This window comes from Anser brachyrhynchus (genome assembly GCF_964034855.1).
Source record: "Anser brachyrhynchus genome assembly, chromosome: 18".
Lineage (NCBI taxonomy): Eukaryota > Metazoa > Chordata > Aves > Anseriformes > Anatidae > Anser > Anser brachyrhynchus.
In genome coordinates this window covers 1,197,891-1,219,029 of record NC_137711.1, presented here as the reverse complement: position 1 = coordinate 1,219,029, position 21,139 = coordinate 1,197,891, and the positions used below count along the sequence as shown (strand labels likewise).

Sequence of the window (21,139 nt, the reverse complement as noted above, 5' to 3'; positions counted from 1 at the left end):
TTCCAGAGTCTCTAAGATCTGCCCTCTGCTCCCTGACCGCGCTGCCGGTCCCCGGTCCGGAGCTGCTCCGCGTCCTGCCGGCCCCTTCCTTCCCAAGGCGTCTCCGTGGCGGGGGGGCCGCGGGCTCCCGGGGCTCTGACCCCCCACTCCTGGGCAGCACAGCGACGAGGGGAGCAAAGCACCAGCCCCGTCCTTCGATCGGGGGTGTCCCTGCTTGGACTTTGCCTTTCAGTTGTCCCCCCCCGTCTTTATTTTCCACCTTCTGCCTTCCCCCGGTAGCCCACGGCAGCTCCCGGTTGCGTTAACGGTCCCCAGCGGCTGCTGCTGGTTTCTTCTCGCGCTGAGCCGCCTCCTTTCGCTGTGCCTGTTGTTAATCGTGCTGCGGGGCGAGGATTCTGGGGGGGGGGGCGAGGCAGAGCACGAATCCCCCGGGACTCTCACGATCCCCTCGTGAGCTGCTGGCGCGGCAGCAGGGATGGGATTTACCTGCGCTCTGCGAAGGGCCGGGCGGCTCGCGTGGCCCCTGCGGGACAGAGCAGGGGTCGGCGCCCGGGGAGCAGGATTCCTCGGCAGACGGAGGCTTCGACCCGGTTGCCTGCTTGAAGCAAGCTGTTGCGGTTAGGCGTGCGGTGGAAAAAGCGGCGTCCTCGCCCCGGGGAGCCTGCGGCCGGGGCTGGGGTGGGAGCTGGAGGTGGGGAACCCGCAGCGGCCGCGAGGGGCGGACGCAGTGATGCGGTTTGTGCAGGGTTGCAGTCCTGTCTTGGAGTTTGGCTGCTGGGCAGAGCAGCAGGAATGAGCCGGGTCCCCAGCGCTTCAGACAACAGGATTGACGTTTTTTTAAAAAAAAAAAAAAAGGCGTGTGCGGAGCGTTGCCGCATAATAAACACAACTCGCTGCAAAGTTCCAGCGTTGCGGAGGCGTTTTGCTTTGCATACGCTTTTTTCCTGCTGCTCCTGTGGCCTGCTGTGCGCCTTGGTGAAAAGGATTTGTGGGGAGACCCCGGCTCCTAGGGGAGGGAGCTGTTTCTCTGCTGGCCAAGTCGTTAGATAATAACGTTAGCTGTAGGCATTTCCTCGGTGGTGGTGTTCAGTGTCTCCTTTTCGAGTCAGAGAAGTTCTTGGAGCCCTTCCCTGCCCAGGACCCCCAGGTTCTGCCTTGCTGCGTTTCCCCCGTTTGGTCCCAGCCTTTTGGGACTCGGTGGTTTGCTTCTGATCAGCTTCCTCCTCGCCTTCGCCATATTCCTGGGGCATTCGCCGCCAGGGCTTGTGTGCGGAGGTCTTACTCAAAAATAGGACATTTAAAACGGTTTACTGGAAACCTTCCTAGCCTGTGCGCGGGTCGGGCACCTCTGCTCTCAGCCGGGCCGGATTTCGTGGTGCTCCAAAGTGGCTGCTGGAAGCAGCAGGCACTGAGCCCCTGCAGCTGGACTCCTGTGCACTCCGTGCGTTTTTCTATTCCTGCGGCCTGTCCGCTTCCCTCTGATACAGGAGTTGTCTTTCCTGCAGCTTCCAGCGTCTGAAGCTCTCGCTTTGTGTCTCTGCGTCCAAACGCGACTTCTTTGCCTCTCACCCTTCTCTCCCGTCTTATTGACACGTGTGGTTGCACCGAGCTCTGAATTGGTTGGGGACGCTTTGCACGGAAAACGCCGTGCGGAGCGGTCCCGTTTGTTTTGCTGTGCTAACCCAAGCTCTGATCCGTGCAGATCATCCTGTGGATCGGCCTGGGAATGCTGGTTATTAGCACGTACACCACCTTGTCTGCGACCGAGGACGCCCCAGTGAAGACAGAAGCGGTGGGCTTGGAGCATCTGGAAAGAGAGGAGAGCAGAATGGACCAGGGCCCTGTCAAAATCCCGGGTACGTGTCTGCTCGAGTCGTCTCCCCAGCCCTGCTTCCAGCTCCGCTTATTAAATTGTTTTCTTTTTAAGGTGTGGTTGGGTGCAGGGTGATTTCCAGGCAGATCTTTGCAGCGTCCTGGAGATTTCTCCCAGGAGAGGCTGTGCCTCCTGGAAACGCCTTGCGGGAGCTCCGCTGGGACCCTTTGGGGTTGTTCTTTGGGGAAGGGGAGGGAGAGGAGAGGCAGGGTGCGGGGCTGGGGACTGGGCACGGATGTCCCCTCCCCGTAGGGGCAGTGAGCCCGGGGACAGCTCAGCAGTGGCCACCTGTGCGAGGGCTGAGTGGCCGAACAGGGCAGCTCCCAGCTGCCAGCGCGTTGCCCACGGTTCCAGCAACCCCCATTCATCACGCTCAGAGGTATGTAAATTTACGGGCACTGCCTTTTTTTTTTTTTTGGTGGTGAGGATATAAATTTGGGTTCGGTTTGAGCTCTGACAAAGCCCGTGATTATGCCTGGGCTTTGTTTACCGGTTCGCGTTATTTATTATTTGTTTACTGCGGCCGTTGATGGAATTACGGCCGCTCCCTCCCTTCCCCAGCTGCAGGCTCGCCTCGCAAGGCCATCGCTAGCAGGTGTCGCCTGACCCCGCGCTCCCCCTCGGCTGCGTCCTGTTCCTTTAGTTTATTTTGCTTTGCTTCTCCTCGTGCTTTTTTTGTTCTTCGGGGGCCTTGAAATATCCTCGCGGAGATTGAGAGCGGAAGCGAGAGGAGGGCCGCCTCTCCTGGAGATTATCCGTCCTCCCTCCTGCTTCTTGGCCGTGTTCCTGCCGAGCGGCTCCGAGTGTCTCCTCGACACCGGTGCTGCCGCCGATAACATTCACTCGGGGCCGCGCCGGCCCTGCCAGCGCCGAGGTTTTTTTTCTGCCTTCCCCCTAGCAGCTCACCCCACAAGGCGTGTGCCTTCCCAGGCGCCGGGGCGCCCGCGAACTCCGCACAGAAGCTGCTCTCGATCCCTTAATCGTGCGCGCTCGGCAGGGCCGGGAGGGGGGCTGCGATTGAATTCTTCCGTCTTGGTTAATTTGGGAGCGGTGATGGCCAAAGAAACAGCTGCTCGTTTCGGGAGGAGCCGCTAACGCCACGTGTGCTCGTGGCTGGGAAAATAATAAAAAAAAAAAAAAAGAAAAAAAGGCCCCCAAACGGCGGTGTCCCCTGGAGTTTGCTGCATCTCTTCTCCGCTTCTCCTCCGCGTGAGCTGGGGCGGCGGCGCAGGAGGCTTGGCTCGGGGGCTGCCCTGCTGTGCCCGCTGCGCACCCCTGGAGCTCATCAGCGTCCTCACCGCAGGGCGCTCGCTGCTGGACCAAGTACCCCTACCCGGGAGGGATCCCTTTGGGGCCCCCTCGCTTCCTAAAGCTCCCCTGGGCCAAGCCCCGGGGCTGGGCTCCCCGTGGAGGCTCAGCTTCGCCCCCGGGGTGTCCCCGTGGTGCCGGAGGAGGAGGACGGGAGGAGAAGCGGTGCTGGGGGGGTGCTGCGTGCTGCTCCTTGGGGCCGAGCCTCCCTGCGCCCCCCCGGGCTGTGGGCCTGACCAGCAGTGAGGGGCACGAAATGACGCCCTTCTTCGTGCTGCTGCTGCTCCCCGCGGAGCCTTCTGCAGAGCTACGAGCCCGCGGCCTGGATAAATGCTGTGGCAGCTGCATCCTGCACTCCGGGGCAGCGCGGGTCTGGTCCTGCGGCTGGCACGGGGCAGGGGTGGGGGCGCAGGGGGTGCGCGGCTCAGCCCGGCCAGGGCAGCCCCGGGCGGTGCTGAGCCCTCTCCCCTGCAGCGCTCGGCGGCGCGCGCTCGGCATTTATTGGCCTCTTTGATGGTGCGCGGGGCAGAACCGTGCAGACTTTCATTAAAACCCTGCCCCCTGGGCCCGGGGATTATGAATATTAGAGCATCGCCCTTTTACGCTCGCACGGATTGACCAGCGAGCTCCGAGTCGGGTTTTTTTTTCCTAACGACACCCGAGCGCCCGTTGCAGCCCCAGCCTGTGTTGCTTGAGGTTTACTGTCGGCAGCTCCTCGGGAAAGGTATAAAACCCCTTTCAGAACCCTTCGGCTGCTCCACGCCGCGCGCACGTACGTTAAAAGGTTGCTAAGCTGCCTGTGAAAGCTCACGAAGGCAATTATCCGTTTAAAAAAAAAAAAAAAAAGCTAATTAGGCAATTTCTCTCCGTATTTGAAAGCACCCTAGAGGGTCTCACGGGGCGGATTAAGATTTTGTAATATTTTTCAGCTCCTTACTCGCTGGTTGCCGGTTCCTTTCCCTTCCCTGGCGTTGTGCAATCCCGGCTAACAAAGACCTGATTCACGCCGTTATGCAAGAGCGCCCGCCACCGCGGGAAGCCCTCGTGCTGTGGCCGTGGCCGCGGGGTCCCCCGGGCGCAGGTGACGCCGGGGTCCCCATTCAGCTGCTCCGCGGGCACGAAGCCTCGGGCGCGTGTTAACCCCGAGAAGAGACCCTCTCGGCTGCGGGCGGCGTGCCCGTGGGTTATTTTTCTATTTATCAAGGGCCGCACCGGAGCAGCCCCGGACGCGTGCGAGCCGCGGGCTCTGCCCGGTTCCCGACGGCCGTGGGACCAGCTTGGCGCTGCCGCAGCTCTCCCCGGTGCTCTGCGCGAGCCAGCTTTTAATAGCGCCTGTGACACAGAAAAGGGAACCGGCAGCCTCCGGTAATTTGGGTTCGTTTTTACTGCTGGTGCGTCAGGAGACAACTGTGAACTAATTTCAGGGATGCCATTCGATAACCTTGTGAAATCTGGAACCGCCGCGGCCGCCGGGGGGGAGCTCCCGGAGGTGCCGCTCGGGCTGGGGGGGCTCTCTCCGTGTCCCCGGGGGGAAGCCGCGTGGGGCAGCCCGGCCTTCCCCGGGGGTTTTGGGGGGGTGTGTGGCGTGCCCCCGTCCCTTCCCCTCGCTTTCTGTAACGGGGGTGCCCCTCCCGTATGCCTCGCAAAACGGGGTCGCTCCGTTTCGGCGGGCTCAAGCGGTCGAAGCTCGGCCTTGATGCGTGGCCGCAGGATTCGGCGCGGGCAGGGCTGCGGTGGGCAGAGCGCCGCGAGAACCCCGCGGGGAGGGGGGACTTAAAGCCTCCCCGGGACCGCTGCCGCTGCTACCCGACCCGGCAGCGAGGCGGGGAGGGAAGCTTTTAGGTTGCTGATCGTGAAATTTTATTGCAGCCTGGAGAGGCTGCTGGCAAACCACAACACAGGGGCACGCACACGCGCGCGCAAATCAGCTGCAGCAAGCCCCGGCTCCCCCCCCCGCCGCCCCCCGCCTGAAGGCGAGCGGAGCCCCGGGAGCGGCGAGCCCTCGGCGGGGCGAGCGCCGGGGTTTTGTTGTTGTAAGCCAAGAAGCTTTTACGGCCTCTCAGCCCCTGCCTGTAAAGTCCAGCGCCGCTCATAAAACATTAAGAGGCGCAGCATTACTGTAACGCGCTCCAAAGGGACCTGGAGGGCGACGAGACGGTTAGAGCGATTATTACACACCCTGAGCAAAATTGTTCTCTGCAAACCGCATACGGCCCCTTCTAGGTTTCCATGCAGCGCGAGAGGTCGTTAATTCGCGCCCCGATGATGAACTTAATTTTGTTTCCCGCTGAGCGAATGACGGCTTCGAGGCAACTTTGTCTTATTATGGCGTGGAGGCTTTTTGTTTTCGTCGCTGTTTGGGTTTCGCCTCTTCTCCCATTGTTTGCCGGGCCGCGAAAGCCCGCCCGTGATTTACGGCTGGCGCTCCTCGAGGCCGCGGGGCCTCCCCCGGTGGCGCTGGCACCGTCACCTGCCGCAGCGCCGCGCACCCGCGCTCGCCCTGTGCCCAACGCGGGGCTCGCTCCGGCTCCAACTCCTCCGTTTGCGTGGAAACCTTCCTCTCCCGTTCCCCCCCCCCCCCCTTTTTTTTTTTATTATTTTTCCCCTTGACTGCCCTCCTGCTTCACGGCTGCCTCCGCTCCTGACTCCGGCGCCGCGCCGCAGCGCGCTGGGGGCAGACGCGAGGCGATTTCCCCCGCTCTCCCCGCTCCGTTGAACCACGTAAGGACAGCCTCCCTCCTCCCGGGTACGTAACGCCGTGCCGCGAGGCCAGCACCGCGCCGCGAACATCCGCGGGAGCAGCGCCCGGCCCCGCGTCCTGCTTCCCAGGGCCCCCGGCCAGCAGCGGGCACCGCTTCCCGCGGTCGCTTTTTTTTTTTCCTGGAAGGAGAAGCGTCCTGCCCTGGCTTGCTGAACTCCGCGCAGTCCCTCGACGGAGAGGGAGAGACCCCTGCGCACCAGGCTGGGGGTTTTGCAGAAAACCCAAGGCCTTTTTTTTTTTTTCCCCCTCCCACCGGCAGCGCCGAGGCAGGGAGGCGCTGAGCGCCAGCCAGCGCCGGCACACGGCCCTTCGCACCCGGGGCCGAGCTCGGGGCCAAGGAGCCCGGGGTGTTCCTGGCGCGGCTCCCTCTGGGCCACGATTCATTCCTTTTTTTTTTTTTCTTTTTTTTTTTTTCTTTTCCCAACTTGGGTAAGGCCCACGCAGCTGAAGTTGTGGCAATCTCCTCTTTCCCATGAGTTCATCTCGTAATAAATCGCACCAGCCCCGCGGAGGGGGAGGAGAAAACTGAAAGATGTTTATAGAATTAATTCCCCAAAGGAAATCACGGGGGGGGGGGGGGGGGGAGGGCAAACGGGGGGAGAGTTGGGAATTTTTTCTTACAGAAGACGCATTTTTTTTTTCTGTTTGTTGGATGATGGAAAAAAAAAAAAGTGCAGTACAACTTCAGTGCTGGGAAACAATTACGTTTCCTCCTCTGCTGCCCTTGTAGGGGAGAGCGAGCCCCGCGCTCGCGCGGCGCAGGTCTGGGGGCCAGCAGGGCCCGCTCGGACCCCAGGGGCTCCCACGGGGCCGCTCCGGTGCTGGGCCCCGTGTCCCAGGAGCCCCCCATCCCTCTGGGGAGGGGTGATGGGAGCCCCGCGTCCCTCGGGACCGCGTCCTGAGGGCTGCTTCATTGCGCCCCTGGCAGCGTGCCGCCTTCCCCGGGGTCGTGCAGCTCCCCTCCCTGCTGCTCCTTGCGTCGTCGGGAGGGCTGCGGGACCGCTCTTGGGGGAAAAAAAAAAGGGGGGGGGGAAAAATCAAATAAAATTAATAAAAAAATGCGCGGAGCTGCTCTGCGGTGCGGGTGGGTGCTGGGGGCTCCTGCTGGGGGCCCCCCCACCCCGGGGGGCTCCCTGTGCTGGCGGGCAGCCGGGCGGATGCTACCATCTGGCGGCACGGGCTCGCAGCGGCAGCGGCTCCGCGCTCGTGGCTTTGGCAAACGGCTGCTGGGAGAGCAAACGGCGAGCGGAACAAAGCCCCCCGCAGCCCCTCGGGGCAGAACAAAGCCCCCCGCAGCCCCTCGGTGCCGACGCCGGGAGAGAAATAGCTGCAGGCTCGTGCCGGTGAAAGGGGGTCGCGGCGGGCACGGCTCGCCTCGGTCCCGGCGGTGCAGCCGTGCGTAACCCGGCGCCACGAACCGTGCGTTCACAGAGCAGAACCCCGCAGCCGAGGAGGCGGAGGATGACCGCGATAAACCGAAGCTGCTGGACGAGAAGGAAGAGATGGAGCAGCCGCAGATCAAGGTGCCCATGGAGGTACCCAAGAGAGACGAGGAGAGAGGGAAGCTGGAGGAGAAGGTGCAGCTTGACCGGCCCGACCAAGGTAAGGAGGAATTCGGGGCAGGGGCGTCAGCTTTGGGGTTGGGAGGCGTGTGTTAGAGCGCTTTGGTCAGCTGGCTGCCTCGTGGGCCGAAGGCAATTTAACGTTCGGTGCTCTCGGGGCTCGTTAGGAGCGCAGCCTCTCGGTGAGGAGGCAGAAGGGCGGCAGGTACCGGGCACGGCTGCGCGTGCTGGGAGCCTGCCGGCTGTTATTTTCTCTCCCCGCCGGTACCGAGCCCCCCCCTCCCTAACCCTGCCCGACGTCTGCCCTAGGGATCGCCCTGCCCGTGGGGGAAGCGCACCGCCACGAGCCGCCCGTTCCGCGCGATGAGGTGCTGGTGGACACGGGGCGGGAGCGGGAGGAGTCCGACGAGAGCAAGCTCGCGCTCGGGGGAGCCAAAGGCAACGCGCTGCAGGAGCCCGCCGACCCGAATCCCCAGGAAGAGGCGCTTGGCCCGAAACAAGGGAAGGAGGCGATGGCCGAGAACCGGCCGCGGGCAGGGACTGACGAGCCAGCGAAGAATCCGAAGCACGGCCTGGAGGCGGAGGTGCAGCAGGGCGGCAGGCTGCCCTACAAGGAGCAGCAGCCGGACAAACAAGCGCTGGGCGCCAAGGCGCAGGCCGCCCTGCCGGATGGTGAGAAGAAAGCTGAGGCTGGGGAGAAAGCAAAGCTGCAGCCTCCCAGGAAAGCGGAGGAGGCCGCGAAGGCTGCAGAGGAGGAAGCCGAGCCCGGTAAGCTCACGCCGCAGTGGCTCATCCGAACGGATTCCTCTCGCCCTGTAATCTGGCCCCGGTGACTGGGCGACGCGGTTACTCCTACCTGCGTCCCAGCGTTTCCTTTCCGTTGCACGAGATCAGGCTGCGAGCGTGCGCGGCCCCTCCAGCAGCTGCTGGGGAAAGGGAGGAATCTGGTGGCTTTGACAGCTACTGTGATATCTGTCAAACAGTTGTTTGCTAGCCTACTAAATGTCAGGTGCCGTGCTGTTCCCGTGCGTCTCCGAGCTCGCTGGGGACACGGAGCCGGGAGATCTTGACAGGTAACACATTGCTAAGTGCCCGTCTAAAAGCTGCTCGGAACCCCTCTCGCATTTTAATTGGCCGAGGTAGTTAGCGCTGGCTCACTGCCACCGCTCTATAAGACGGTTAATTTATTTATTTATTTTTTATTACTTCCCTTTGCAGCCGTCGGGTTGAACATAAACGGCGCTGCTCGGGCAGGGCAGGGCAGGGCCGGCACGGCGTGGAGTCGTTGCAGAGAACCTCTGCTGGAGCCCCCTTGCTGAGCGCCGGGGCCTGTTCTGTTCTCCTGCAGGTGAGAAGCCGGAGCTGCCCCTCCCGGACCGAGCGGCCCCGGCCCAGCCCCAGCAGCCGGAGCCGAGGGAGAGCAGGAACGCGGAGGAGAAGCAACCCGAGAACGCGGAGAGCAAGCTGGAGGGTGAGTGCTTGGCCCCGGGACCCGGGACCTGGGCTGCGAGCACCGGATTCCTCTGCGGGAGGGACGTGCCAGCGCTGCCCGTCCTGGCTCTCGGGAGCACATAGCTTTGGGCCGGCGTCACCGCGGCGGCGCGGCGATCGGTGCCTGTCTGCAGCGGGCTAACGCCTCCGGCGGAGGCTGGCACGCTCCTGGAGAGGTCCCTGGCAAGGCGAGGCCGGCTCCGGGACGTGAGCCACTGGAGGCCAGCCCCGGCTTCCTGCTCGAGTGCCAGCGCTGCTGACTCAACCGGAGCGCGGCCAGCCTCAAACCGTTTGGGTTCTGCAAAACACGGGGCCCGGCGGCAGGGGGAGGTGCGTGGGCATCGCCCCGCAGCCCCGGGGCTGTTGGCACGGGGAGACCTGGGCACGGCCGGGGAGTGGGGAACCCGGCCTGCCCCGTCCTCGCGGCGCTGCCGCTGCTCCTGGCTGGCTGGCACGCTGCCGTGACCCTGACCTTGCAGTGCCGCGGGGGTTTGGAGCCAGGGTGGCTCACGGCACCGTCCCTGGGCCGTGCGATTGCCTCCGTGTGATGCCCTGGTGTGCTCTGCTCCGGACCTGATGGGGCGTCCATGGGCATTGCAGCCAGCAGGCTGTGCTCGTGGGGTGCCTGCTGCCCTCCTTGTTTGGTGGCCACGTCCTGGTTTTTAACTCATTTCTTGCCTTTTTGCATTGCAACGGAGCTGAAAAAGCTGAGCGTAAAAAGCTTGCAGCAGGTACGGGCTGTGAGGGCTGCATGTTTTCAAGGATTAGGGGGTCTGAGTCTCTGGGGGGGGCTCCCGTCTCTGCATGGGGGACGTGCCGGGGAGCTCTCCCACGGGGACATCACCAAAAGGTGCCTTGGGCTTGTTCTGCTCCTCGCTCAGAGCTGAGCTTCCTACGGGGAGGCCGAGATGTTGCGTAGGGTGGGAAGGCTCCGGCCACGGGCGCTCCCTGCCACGGGTGCTCCCTGCGAGCAGCTGCCTTGGGGCTGCTCCTCGGAGCCGTGGCTGCAGCTGCCCGGGGCGGTGTGGGCCCGAGTGCTTCCGCTGGGTGATCGTTGCGGATGTTTTTTATGAAGAGCGCCTGTTCAAATCCAGCCTGAGATCAAAAGAAGAGCTGGGAGTGAGCGCAGCCTTTTGTTTGCGTGGAAGAGGTGTGTCACGCGCGCGCACAAACACTCACACATGTTTGCGAAGCTCTCGGTGAGAAATTCTTTGATTTGGCTGAAACCTGTGCCGTGAAATTCTTTGATTTGGCTGAAACCTTCGCTGCGCGCCCGGCCCAAACATTCCCATGCTGAGCTGGGACCCGCGGGCCTGGAAAACGAGATAGAGAAGCGACTTCTGTTTTCATTGTTTATCCTGAGCAAAGTGCGAAAAATAAACAGATCTTGAGAAGTCAATTGCTCTCGGAAAGGCCCCAATTCCCCCTCCTCGCCCAGCTCTCTGCGGTGCGGCGAGAGGGGAATTCCAGAGGCCCTTGGCTAACAGCGCCGCAATGGGGACTGGAAATACTTCTCTGTGGTTATTAGCGGGGCGGGGGAGGCAGCGTGTGCCGGGAAGGGGTTGACACGCAGCATCCCTTGTTAATTTAAAAGGCATTTTACGGGCTCTTAGTTTGGACGTGATTTCCTTTGGGGCACGATGGTCTCGAGACGCCTCGAGCTGTTGGTGTGGGAGGCGAGTGACAGCGGCCCCTTCCCTCAGCTGGGCTACGTCCGACTCTTCTGTCCAGGAGGAGAAGGCAGCAACGTTTCCGTGCAGACCCGGGGCTCATACTTTGTGCGTGACGCGGGGCTTGCAGCAAGTGAATCAGCCTGAGTCACTTCTGCTCGGCCTGAAACGGCCCCGTCTGCTCTGTGCAACCCGCCCTGCGGGGCCTCCCCCGCCTGCGACGGGCAGGGATTTCCGTGATACCTGGCGCGTGGGGTCGTGGTGCTGCAGCGGGAGGTGCAGGCAGCGCTCGCCGCGCCCTCGGTCAGCCCCTCGATTGCCTCCGTTTGCTTTCTGTGCCCCATCCTGGCTCAGCTCTGCTGGGACGAAGCCTCTGCAGCGCGTTCGGAGCGATGACGTGCTCGAGAAGCCTGATGGAGAGCCGCGGCGCTGCAGTGCGGGGGTCCCGGAGATGCCCTCGACTGCTGCCAGCCTGCTCCCCTCGCAGCTCAGGCCAAGCAGACTCGTCTTTTCATGCGCAGACACCCCCCAAGCCCACTGCTCCGTGCCCCTGCTCCCCGAGCAGTCACAGCGATGGCAGCTGGGAGAACTCCCCTGCAGAACTGGCAGCGTTTGCAGGGCAGGACTTTCCTGCTGAGGAAAGCCACCGCAGCCCCTCGAGCGCTCAGAGATGATTAGCGAGGATTTGGGGTCATGGATTTTTTTTTTTTTATTCTTTTTTTTTTTTTTTCCCCTAGATGCTGGGCAGGCGAAACTGCTCGATCACGCTGTGCTGCTGCAGGTGATCAAAGAACAGCAAGTGCAGCAGAAGCAGCTACTTGACCAGCAGGCAAAGCTGCTGGCTGTAATTGAAGAGCAGCACAAGGAGATCCACCAGCAAAGGCAGGAGGAGGGCGGAGAGGAGAAGCCAAAGCAAGGTAAGGAGGACACGGAGGGGCGCGAGCAGTGGTCGCTGCTCAGAGCAGCTCTAAAATCGGGCTGGGAGAGACCCGAGGCCCTTTGGCACGCAGCGGAATCCGCTCTGCAAAACCCTTCCTGCCTGTGGCTGACCCCGGGCTCCGAGGCGGGGAGCCCCTGCGCTGCCGTGTGGGGTTAATAACGCTCCTCTCCACGTCCCTCCTCGTTTTCTCCCCTGGCTGCTGTTGGTGGCCTCTTCCCCCGTCCCCTTGCGCAGAACGTGGTGGCAGGAGAAGGGAACCCATCGCTTGTTGTAAGGAAAAGGTTTCATCGTCGGTTTTTCTTCCGCAGCAGAAACGCAACAGGAGCCCGCCGCGCCTCTCTCCAAGAGCAAGGAGGAAGAGATCCCGGGAGCTAAACAAGAAGCTGCAGCGAAGGCACCGGGTAAGGAGCCCCCGGAGCCCCCCGTGCCGGGGCTGGGCAGGCAGCCTGCGGAGTCAGCCGAGCAGCGCAGGGGCACGGCAGGAAAGCTGGAAGAGGCTGGGCACAGGCGCGAGGTGCCTGGGGTTCCTCCCAAGGAGCGGAAGGTGCTGCAACAGGAGAACGGCAGAGCTGTTAAAAACGCCGCGGAGAACCGGGATCCCCACCGCAGGGATGCCCAAGATGCGCCGGCAGCCAGAAACCACCTCGAAAAGAAGCCCTTGGCGGAGGATTTAGGAGGAGGTCACGAAGCCAAAGCTGGAAGAGACGTCCACGAGAAGAATTCCCTGAAAGCTGTGGAAGCGGCCACAGCTCCCGTCCAAAGAGAACAGCTGGGGGCTGCCAAAGTTCAGAGAGTAGCAGGAAAGGGCCTGGAAAGAGACTCGGGAGCAGACCTGAAAGCCAAAGCTCTGAGTCAGGTGGAGCCCAAAGACCTGGCAGTTGCGCCGGACTCCTCGAGCAAATTGAACGTGGCAGGGAGTGAGCAGCGCCGACGGGAGCAGCAGAGAGCCGCAGACAGCGAGGGGGCCGAGGGGGCCGGCAGGCAGCAGCAGGCCTCGCAGGGGCACGTGGCTAGCAAAGGGCAGGGGAAGGAAGAAGATCCTGGGGAGAACGCGGCGGACGCGGCCCAGGACCCTCAGGGAAGCCTCTGGAGCAAGCAGAGGCAGGTGGAAGGGAGGCTCGTGAACGAAGCCGAGAAGAAACTGAGCCCTGAGAACGCCGCCGAGAAGCCCGAGAGAGGAGCGGCCACCCACGGCGACCGCCGGCAGGACCACGACCTCAAACCCAACCGGGACCTCAAGCTGCAGGCGGACCTCGACCTGCGCCGCCGGAGACGGGACCTGCTGCCCCCCGAGGAGGAAGAGGAGGAGGAGGAGGAAGAGGAGGAGGCGGCGGCGGCGCAGGGGGCGGGGGTCTTCATCGGCCTGAACCCCCTCCCCGACGTGAAAGTGAACGACCTCCGCAGCGCGCTGGAGACGCGCCTGAGCCAGGTGGCGGAGGGGGCGCAGCAAGTGGTGCGCAGCCGGCGGCTCAGGCAGCTGGCCGAGGCGGGCGGCAGCGTGTGAGCGGCGCGGGGGGGGCCGGCGGGGCTCTGCGGGGAAGGCTCGAGGCGGGCAGCGGTGCCTCTGAGCCTGCGGCGCGTTGCGGGACCCTCGGAGCCGCCGGTGCTCTGCGGGGGTGTCAGCGCTCTGCCCCGGGCGGCTGCGGGGGTGGCGGCCGAGGGAGGAGAGCGCCCAAAGGCTGCCGCTGCCTCTCGGGGGCTGCCACCGAGCCGGGCTCCCTGCCCGGGCGGCTCTCGAGGGCCCTTTTCGCATCTCCTTCCTCTCAAATCGTTCTCGCATCTCCTTCCTATCAAATCGCCTTCTCCCCCCGGCTCGCAGCTCCCCCCTTCAGACCCGAGGGGCTCGTCCACGAGGTTCCCCTGCCCGGAGAGGATTCCCTGGTGTGCTGGGGTCCCCCCACCCGGCCCCCACCCCGCTCTGGGGCAGCCGGGGGGGGGAGATTTCTGCCTCGGGGAGGTTTCCTTCGGGAGCAGCACCAGGCCAGGCTGCCTCGAGGACGGGCTTAGCCGAGTGTTCGGTGTCCCTCCTGAAACGGGAGCTGCCAGCCCTGCGTGTTTAGGAGATGGCTGTGGTTTGGGAACCCAGTTCAGTAGAAACGCTGCCTTAAACGGGCACAACGGCTGCTGTTGTGCTGCCTCTACTCCCAGGGATTCAGCCGGTCGGCCACGCGCTAGCAATAACGGCGAGCTTGGCGCCCTCCACCCTCTGGATGCTCGCGCTCTCATCTCTTTTCAAGCTTCGTTTCTCCCGGCCAAAGTGCATTACAAAGCTCAGCCCGGGGACTGCAGACTGCCCCCCCCCCCCCAACTTGATTTTTCTGCAAGAAGTGACTAATTTAGGAGCAAAAAAAAAAAAAAAAGGGCAGACTGGGGGGCTCGGCTCAAGCAAACCTACCTCTTCTCTGACTCGATGGAGCCGTTTGTTTCGTGTGTTCTTCCCAGCCTCGTTCTGTGCCGTGTTTTGCACCCCTACGTGTCAGTTCTCTGCCCCCCGTGTTTTACGAGCAAGGAAAGGAAGAGCTGCTCTCAGAGCCCCGGCTTGTCCCGGGCTCCCAGGCGGTGATTCATCCCATCGTTGTTTATTTTTACAGCCTGACTTGCGAATGTAAGAAATAAAATCCCAAAGCTCTCGCTAGAACGGCTGAAACTTCCCAGCCCGGAGCCTACAGACCTCATCACTGTGGCGGTTTTTATATCCGTAGCTCAAAGCGCCTTCGGTAAGCGGAGCCTCGCTCGGTTCGTGCCCGGCGGGCCCTGGCGGAGCCGGGGCCGGGTTCTCAGCCCCGTGGAACCGTCGCGGCGGCTCTGGGAGCGGGGCCGGCTCTGCCCCGCGTGCCCGTTGCTCGAAGGGAATCCTCCTCAGCCCCTGCTTAAAACGGCACAGCCGCGGGGCGACGGCTGCGGATTGAGCCCCGCTTCTCCACCGGGACCCCCCCACCCCGCGCGCGCGTGTGTCTCGGTCGGGACAGTCGTAGCCTTAACCCCCGGGACCTCACGGTGCCAGCGAGCTTCCCCATCGCGCTGCCCGAAAGCGCGAACCCCGCGGCGGGGAGCCCTGAGCCGCGGGCACCCCGTGCCCGGATTTTGGCGGGGCCGGGGAAGGCAGCAGCCTCCCGAGCACCATCCCGAGCACGACCCCGCAAGCGTGGGGGACGGGTTTGCGCTTCGTCCCCTCCTGCAGCACCGAGGAGCCTTTTTTACAGCAAAAAGGGGAACTTTTTGGCACTTTTTTTTGAGGGGGAACTCCTTGCGCCCCGCTGAGCGCCGGCACCATCCCGGGCACCCCACAGCAGGGAGAGGACAGGCTCCTGCCCTACCCGCAGCGCTGACGGGGACTCGTTGGCATTTTTGGGGACTCGTTGGCGTTTTTGGGGACTCGTTGGCATTTTTGGGGACTCGTTGGCATTTTTGGGGACTCGTTGGCGTTTCCGAGGACTCGTTGGTGTTTTCGGGGACTCGGTGGCGTTTTTGGGGACTCGGTGTTTTTGAGGACTTGCTGGTGTTTTTGGGGACTCGTTGGCGTTTTTGAGGACTTGTTGACGTTTTTGGGGACTCGGCGTTTTCGGGGACTCGACGTTTTTGGGGACTCGTTGACGTTTTTGGGGACTCATTGGCGTTTTCGGGGACTTGCTGGCGTTTTTGAGGACTCGCTGATGTTTTTGGGGACTCATTAGCGTTTTCGGGGACTCGTTGACGTTTTTGAGGACTTGTTGACGTTTTTGGGGACTCGGCGTTTTCGGGGACTCGTTGACGTTTTTGAGGACTCATTGGCGTTTTCGGGGACTTGCTGGCGTTTTTGAGGACTTGCTGATGTTTTTGGGGACTCATTGGCGTTTTCGGAGACTTGCTGGCGTTTTTGAGGACTCGCTGGCGTTTTCAAGGACTCGTTGGCATTTTTGGGGACTCGCTGGCGTTTTCAGGGACTCGTTGACGTTTTCGGGGTGACCGCGAAGGACCAAAGAAGCTCCCGACGTTCCTCAGCGCCGGCAGGAGAAGAACCCAACCCAACCCCGCCGGGGACTGCTCTTAGGGGGGGGGGGGGGGGGGGCCGAGCTGTGCTGCACATCAATAAAAGAAGCTGAAGCATTTTTACCCGAATCTTTATTTTTTTAAATTAATCGGTGTGCCTTGGGCGGGGGGAAGGAGCCCGGGGGCCGGGGCCGGCCGGAATGGCCGGCCCCGGCCCCCGGTGCTCCTTCCCCCCGCCTTGTCGTTGTCGATGTCGTGACTATCGTCATGTCGTGACTGTCGCCGCCGTTACGTTCTTGCCGCTGCCTGCAGAGAGAACCGAGACGCTGCCGGTCACCGTGCGCGGCACCAACCGGTCCCCCCCCGTTATCAGCCCCGGTATCCCCCCGTTACCCTCCCCCCCCAAGGACGTACCGCGCGGGCGAAGCAGTCCCGCAGCGCCCGGAACTCCCGCAGGCAGCCGTCCCGCCGCACCTCCCTGCCGCCCGCCGCCGCCGCGGCCACGCAGCGCCCGTAGGCGGCGGCCTGCGGGGAACGGGGCGGAGGAGAACGGGGGTTAAAAGGGGGGGGGGCACCGGGGGGTACTGGGGGATACTGTGGGGGTGCCGGGGGATACCGGGGGGGGTGCCAGGGGGGGCTGTAGGGTACGGGGAGGGTACCGGAGGGTACGGGGGGGACACCGGGGGGGCTGTGGGGTACCGGGGGGGTACCGGGGGGACATTGGGGGAGTACCGGGGGGGGCTGTGGGGTACCGGGGGGGTACCGGGGAGTGCCGGGGGGGTACCGGAGGGTACCGGGGGGGTGTCGGGGGGACACTAGGGGACACCGGGGGGTACCGGGGGGTATCGGGGGGGGGGGGCTTTGGGGTATCGGGGAAGCGCCGGGGGATACCCGGGGGGTACCGGGGGGATGCCGAGGGGGCACTGGGGGATACCGGGGAGGTACCGGGGGGTGCCCGGGAGGTACCGGGGGGGCTGTGGGGCCCCTCCCGGCCCTCACCTGCTCCCCGCAGCCCCCCAGCAGCGCCGGGAAGCGCCGCAGCCGCGCCCTCGCCCGCAGCCACACGCCGCGGCCCGACATCGCCGCCGCCGCCGTCCCGTCACGGGCTGTGCGCCGCCATGTTGGCGCGGCGCTCATTGGGCGCCCGAGCTGTCCGTCACGCCGCCGCGCCCTCGCGTTGGGGGAAGGAGGGAGCCCGCCTCCTCGGTGTCGTGATAGGTGGAGAGCTGCGGGCAGTGGAACGCTGATTGGTGGTTCCCGAGGCGTGCTCGGATTGGTCAGCCGTCGCGGGTGGCTCTGATTGGTGGAGAGTTCTGTTGTTTACTTCCGGCCTCCCTGCCCCGCTGATGCCGGCGTCAGCCTCGGGGGCAGCTTCCGCCCGGAGCCCCGCCTCCTCTCGCTGCTGACTGGCTGAGCCGCGGCGCCTCGCGCTCTCATTGGCGAGCGGCTCCTTCCGGGGGGCGGAGCCCCGAGGCCGCGCCGGGGCCGGGCAGGGCCTGCACCGGGGCTGTCATGGCGGCGCCGCTGCGGGACCGGCTGTGCTTCCTGAGCCGGGTACGGGGCCGGGCCAGGCGGGGGGAGGGGGACCGCGACGGGGCGTGACGTCACGGCGAGAGACGGCCGTGACGTCGGGGGGGGGGAAGGAGCGGGGGGGGAAGGAGCGGGGGGGGTCCCGATACCGCCTCCCGGAGCCGGGCCCTGACCCCCCTCCCCCTCTTCCCCCCCCCCAGCTCCCGGTGCTGCTGCGGGGCACGGCGGACGAGGACGGGCCCTGCCCCGGGTACGTGCTGGAGGAGATCGCCAGTATCCGGGGGGAACTAGGGGGGACCGGGGGGAGGCTCGGGGGGGACCGGGGGGGAGCGGGGGGGCTCGGGGCCGGGGCGGCAGAGCAGAGCAGAGCGGAGCAAGATCCCTAACGTGCGGCCCAGAGATCTCCCGCGAGTCGCCCGGCAGCAGCCAGTGCCTGCTGGAGTACCTGCTGAAGCGGCTGCAGAGCAACTCCTGCCACGTCAAGCTGAAGGTACGGGGCTGCACGGGGCTCTGCGGGGCTGCACGGGGCTGTGCGAGGCTCTGCAGGGCTGCACAGGGCTCTGTGGGGCTGTATGGGGCTGTGTGTGGTTGTGCTGGGCTCTGTGGGGCTCTGTGGGGCTGTGTGGGGCTGTGCGAGGCTCTGCAGGGCTGTGCAGGACTGCACGGGGCTCTGCGGGGCTCTGTGGGGCTGCACAGGGCTCCGTGGGGCAGCCCCAGCCCCATGGGAGGGCTGCGGTGCGGCCGCCTGACCCCCAGACCCCGCGGGCAGGTGCTGAAGATCCTGCTGCACACATGTGCCCATGGCTCCCCCCAGTTCCTCCTGCAGCTGAAGAGGAACGCCGCCTTCATCCGGGAGGCTGCAGGTAACGGGGCGAGGAGCGGGGTGGCGGGGGCGGGAGGGCAGCGAGCGGCTCTGCGGGGTGCTGGCAGGCTCAGCCCGGCCCTGCGGAGAGCCCAGCACTGTGGCTGCTCCAGAGGCCGAGCTCTGCCCGAATCTGAGCTTCTGCCCCATCCTGGGAGCTGAACGTCTCCCTGAAATCTCACCCCGTGCTTCGCAGCGTTCGCTGGGCCCCCGGACCCCCTCCACGGCAACAGCTTGAACCAGAAGGTCCGGGCGGCTGCACAGGTGAGTGCCGGCCCTGGCCCCGCTGTGCCTGGGGCACCGCTCGGGGCCTTGGGGCAGCTCCGGTGCTCCCCAGCCCCCTCCGCCCCTTCCCCCGTCTCTCCCGGCAGGATCTGGCCAGCGTTCTCTTCTCGGATGCTGCGCTCCCGATGCCCGCCGCGCTGCCCGCCCGTCCCCTGCCTCCCGCGGGTAAGCGCAGGGCTCGGCCGCCCCCCACGGCCCCCGTGCTGGGAGCTGAGGGTCCCGCCGGCGGGGGGCTGCGGGGGGTGAGGCCAGGGGCTGCCCACTGCTGCAGCAGGGGCAGAATGTCCCCAGCTCTGGAGCAGGCTGATGGAGAAACGTGCCCGGGGGGAGCAGGGACAGGCTGCCCTGAGCGCCCTCTGAGTGCCCTGCCCTGGATCCCAGCTCCTCCAGGCTGCCCCAGACACTCCCCTGTGCCTCCTGGGGGGAGGAGAAGCAACTGGGGGGACCCTGACGTGCCTGTGCTCTCTCTGAACGTGCCCTGTACCCCCCCAGGTATGGGTTCCAAGCCCAGCCCCTGCGGCTCCTTGCAAGGATTCGGCTTCAGCAGTGAGAGGAGCGGCTCCGGTAAGTGCTGGCTGCTCGCCGGGCTCTGCTCTCCCCCCGTGCGGGCGCTGCCCTGCCTGCCTCTGCGAAGCCCCAGCCTTCGGTGCAGGCTCTCGGCTTCCCACGGCTCTTCCCCAGCCTCGGCAGGTGAAGCCCTGCTCAGCACCATCCAGCGAGCGGCCGAAGCGGTGGCCAACGCCGTGCTCCCGTCCCCGGAGGCGCCCCGGCCTCCCTGCAGGGAGCTCCACGAAGACGCCTACCAGCCCGTGACCGCTCCCTCTCCCTCCAGGAGCTCGGCCAGCTCCACCAGGCCTCCAGCAGCCCCCGCAGCTCGCAGCGCCCGAGGTGAGTCCCTCTCTGCCTCAGCTAGGGCGGCTGCTGGCTGCCGGGGGGGTCCGGCAGGGTTTCCTGCCGCGTTCCGGGGTGGTTTGGGCTCCCCCCGCCCCCCACCCCAGGGGGCCAAGCCGTCACTCCCCGGTTTGCCGTTGCCGTCCCCGCAGCGAGCCACCAGCCGGGGCTGGCCGGGGGCGGCTGGGAGGAGGCGGACAGCGGGCACAGCTCGCAGGACTCCTCGCAGGACAACGGTGACCTGAGCCGAGCCTCCGACTCCTACAGCAAGTCTGGCAGCGACAGCCACTCCGGGGCCAGCAGGGACCTGGCAAACGTGGCCGAGAGGTGAGAATGGGGGCCTGGGGGGAGGGAGGGGGAGCTCCCCTTCCCCCGTATCCTTCCGGGGTGGCTCCGTCCTCTGCGCGGCGCCCTCTTTTCCCGTACCGCGGCTCTGCCGGGCTGTGTTCCCCTCGGGCTCTGTCCCCACCGAGCCGCGATCCCGTTCTCCCCGTGCAGGGCGGACGCTGACAGCCTGGGCGACTGCCTGCGGGAGGTGAGCCTGGTGGCGGCGCTGACCCAGGGCGCCCGGGTCTTCCTGAGCAGGGAGGAGGCGCAGCACTTCCTCAAGGAGTAAGTGCCCCAAACGGGTGCTCCCCACGAGCACGGGGGGACGTGGTGGGCCGGGGGCTTGTGGGGGCTGCGTGAGCCCCGCTCCCTCGGCCAGGGGGGCTCCCAGGGGGTGACCCTTGCCCCTGCGCTAGGTGCGGGCTCCTGAACTGCGAGGTGGTGCTGGAGCTGCTCAGCCGGGCCCTGCAGGACCCCAGTGACAGCGTCCGCATGGTGAGTGTGCCTGCGCTGCTTGCGCCAGCCCCAAGGGGCCGCAGGAGCAGGGGAAGGAGCTCGCTCCCCCCCCGGGGGGGGGTTCAGTGCCCGCCCGGCTCAGCTCCCTCCCCCCCGCAGCGGTCCATGTGCGCCATCTCGTCCCTCATGTGCTCCGACCTGCTGGCCCTGGACCAGATCTTCGCCGTGACGCAGCAGCACCTGCAGCAGCTCAGCCAAGGCAGCCCGGGCCCTGTGGCCAACCGAGCCACCAAGGTGACCGCCGGGACTCCCCCGTGGCCCCTTCCCGGCGCGCGGTGCTCCCGGGGACCGGTCTGCCCGTCCCTAGCAGCACCCCTCGCTGCCAGCCCCTTGGGGGCGGTTCTGGGTGTCGCAGGCGGGCAGGAATTGTTTGCCCGCTCCGTGCCGCTGCCCCAGGAGCTCAGCGCCCTGTCCCGGCTCTTCCTCCCAGCTCCTGCGGCAGTTCGAGGCTCTGTGCAGAGGCCGCTCGTCCCCAAAGAGCTCTCACGCGTCCTCCGTCCTCGCCGAAGCCTCGTCCCCGTGCGCTGCAGACCTGCTGACGGACGTCCCCCCCCTGCCCAGCGAGGGCATCCTCCAGCCCCTGAGCGCCGCCCCGCTCCCCGCTGCTTCTCCGGCCTCCGGGGGAGAGCCCCGGCTGGAAATGGAGCCCCGGGGGCAGCCCGGCCCCACGGCAGCAGCCAGCCCGCGCGAGCAGGAGGCAGCAAGCAGACTGCATGGGGACATGTCCGCCGCGGCTGCTCCCCCCCGCAGCCTGTCCCTCTTTGCCGGCATGGAGCTGGTGGCGCGGCCGGGCACGGTGCTCGCCCCGCTCTCTCCCCCCGCGGAGCCGCGGACGCTGCCCCAGCCCGAGGACGGGGCTGGTCCCGGTCAGAGCGAGGCCGAGGGCGGCCGGGAGCCTTCTGCCTTCTCCTTCCTCAACGTGTAGCTGCTGTGACGCCCGGCCCTGGGCAGCCCCGCAGCTCCTCCACGCTGTCGGGGGCTGCTGGGGGAGGCGCGTGCCTTGGCTCCCCCCCGGCACCGGGGGGGGAAATAAAGGAGCAGCCCTGCAGGGGCGAGCGAAACGGGGCTTCGGCAGGGACCTGCGGGCGGCCGAGGGGAGATGGGGGTTGTGCCAGGGGCTGGTGCCAGAGCTCAATGATTTGGTCGCGTCCCTC

At 65.5% G+C, this 21,139-nt stretch overlaps 3 protein-coding genes across 5 annotated transcripts in view; 2 read left to right on the top strand and 1 right to left on the bottom strand.

The window, feature by feature from the left end:
• The window catches only part of SLC38A10 (solute carrier family 38 member 10), a 33,439-nt gene extending 19,159 nt beyond the window's left edge, over nucleotides 1-14,280 (top strand). For all 3 annotated transcript variants that reach the window (XM_080560563.1, XM_080560564.1, XM_080560565.1), the window contains 6 exons: nucleotides 1,703-1,856; nucleotides 7,374-7,544; nucleotides 7,814-8,272; nucleotides 8,853-8,975; nucleotides 11,403-11,582; nucleotides 11,914-14,280. In XM_080560563.1, coding sequence (XP_080416689.1) covers nucleotides 1,703-1,856; nucleotides 7,374-7,544; nucleotides 7,814-8,272; nucleotides 8,853-8,975; nucleotides 11,403-11,582; nucleotides 11,914-13,109 — 2,283 coding nt within the window. In that variant the 3' untranslated portion in view covers nucleotides 13,110-14,280. The remainder of the gene's footprint in view (nucleotides 1-1,702; nucleotides 1,857-7,373; nucleotides 7,545-7,813; nucleotides 8,273-8,852; nucleotides 8,976-11,402; nucleotides 11,583-11,913) is intronic.
• A 655-nt stretch (nucleotides 14,281-14,935) lies between these two features.
• NDUFAF8 (NADH:ubiquinone oxidoreductase complex assembly factor 8) lies at nucleotides 14,936-16,746 on the bottom strand. Its single transcript, XM_080560570.1, has 3 exons — nucleotides 16,574-16,746; nucleotides 15,989-16,099; nucleotides 14,936-15,880 (listed from the first exon to the last, which is right to left on the bottom strand). The coding sequence occupies exons 1-3, from the start codon at nucleotides 16,709-16,711 to the stop codon at nucleotides 15,863-15,865; spliced, it is 267 nt and encodes an 88-aa protein (XP_080416696.1). The 5' UTR covers nucleotides 16,712-16,746; the 3' UTR covers nucleotides 14,936-15,862.
• Nucleotides 16,747-16,887: 141 nt separating this feature from the next.
• Nucleotides 16,888-21,046, top strand: TEPSIN (TEPSIN adaptor related protein complex 4 accessory protein). The gene is made up of 13 exons (XM_080560567.1): nucleotides 16,888-17,128; nucleotides 17,305-17,377; nucleotides 17,503-17,594; nucleotides 17,874-17,967; nucleotides 18,163-18,230; nucleotides 18,338-18,416; nucleotides 18,744-18,815; nucleotides 18,933-19,139; nucleotides 19,295-19,469; nucleotides 19,641-19,754; nucleotides 19,886-19,964; nucleotides 20,085-20,219; nucleotides 20,416-21,046. Exons 1-13 carry the CDS (start codon nucleotides 17,087-17,089, stop codon nucleotides 20,908-20,910), a joined length of 1,725 nt encoding a protein of 574 aa, XP_080416693.1. The 5' UTR covers nucleotides 16,888-17,086; the 3' UTR covers nucleotides 20,911-21,046.
• Nucleotides 21,047-21,139: the final 93 nt, after the last annotated feature.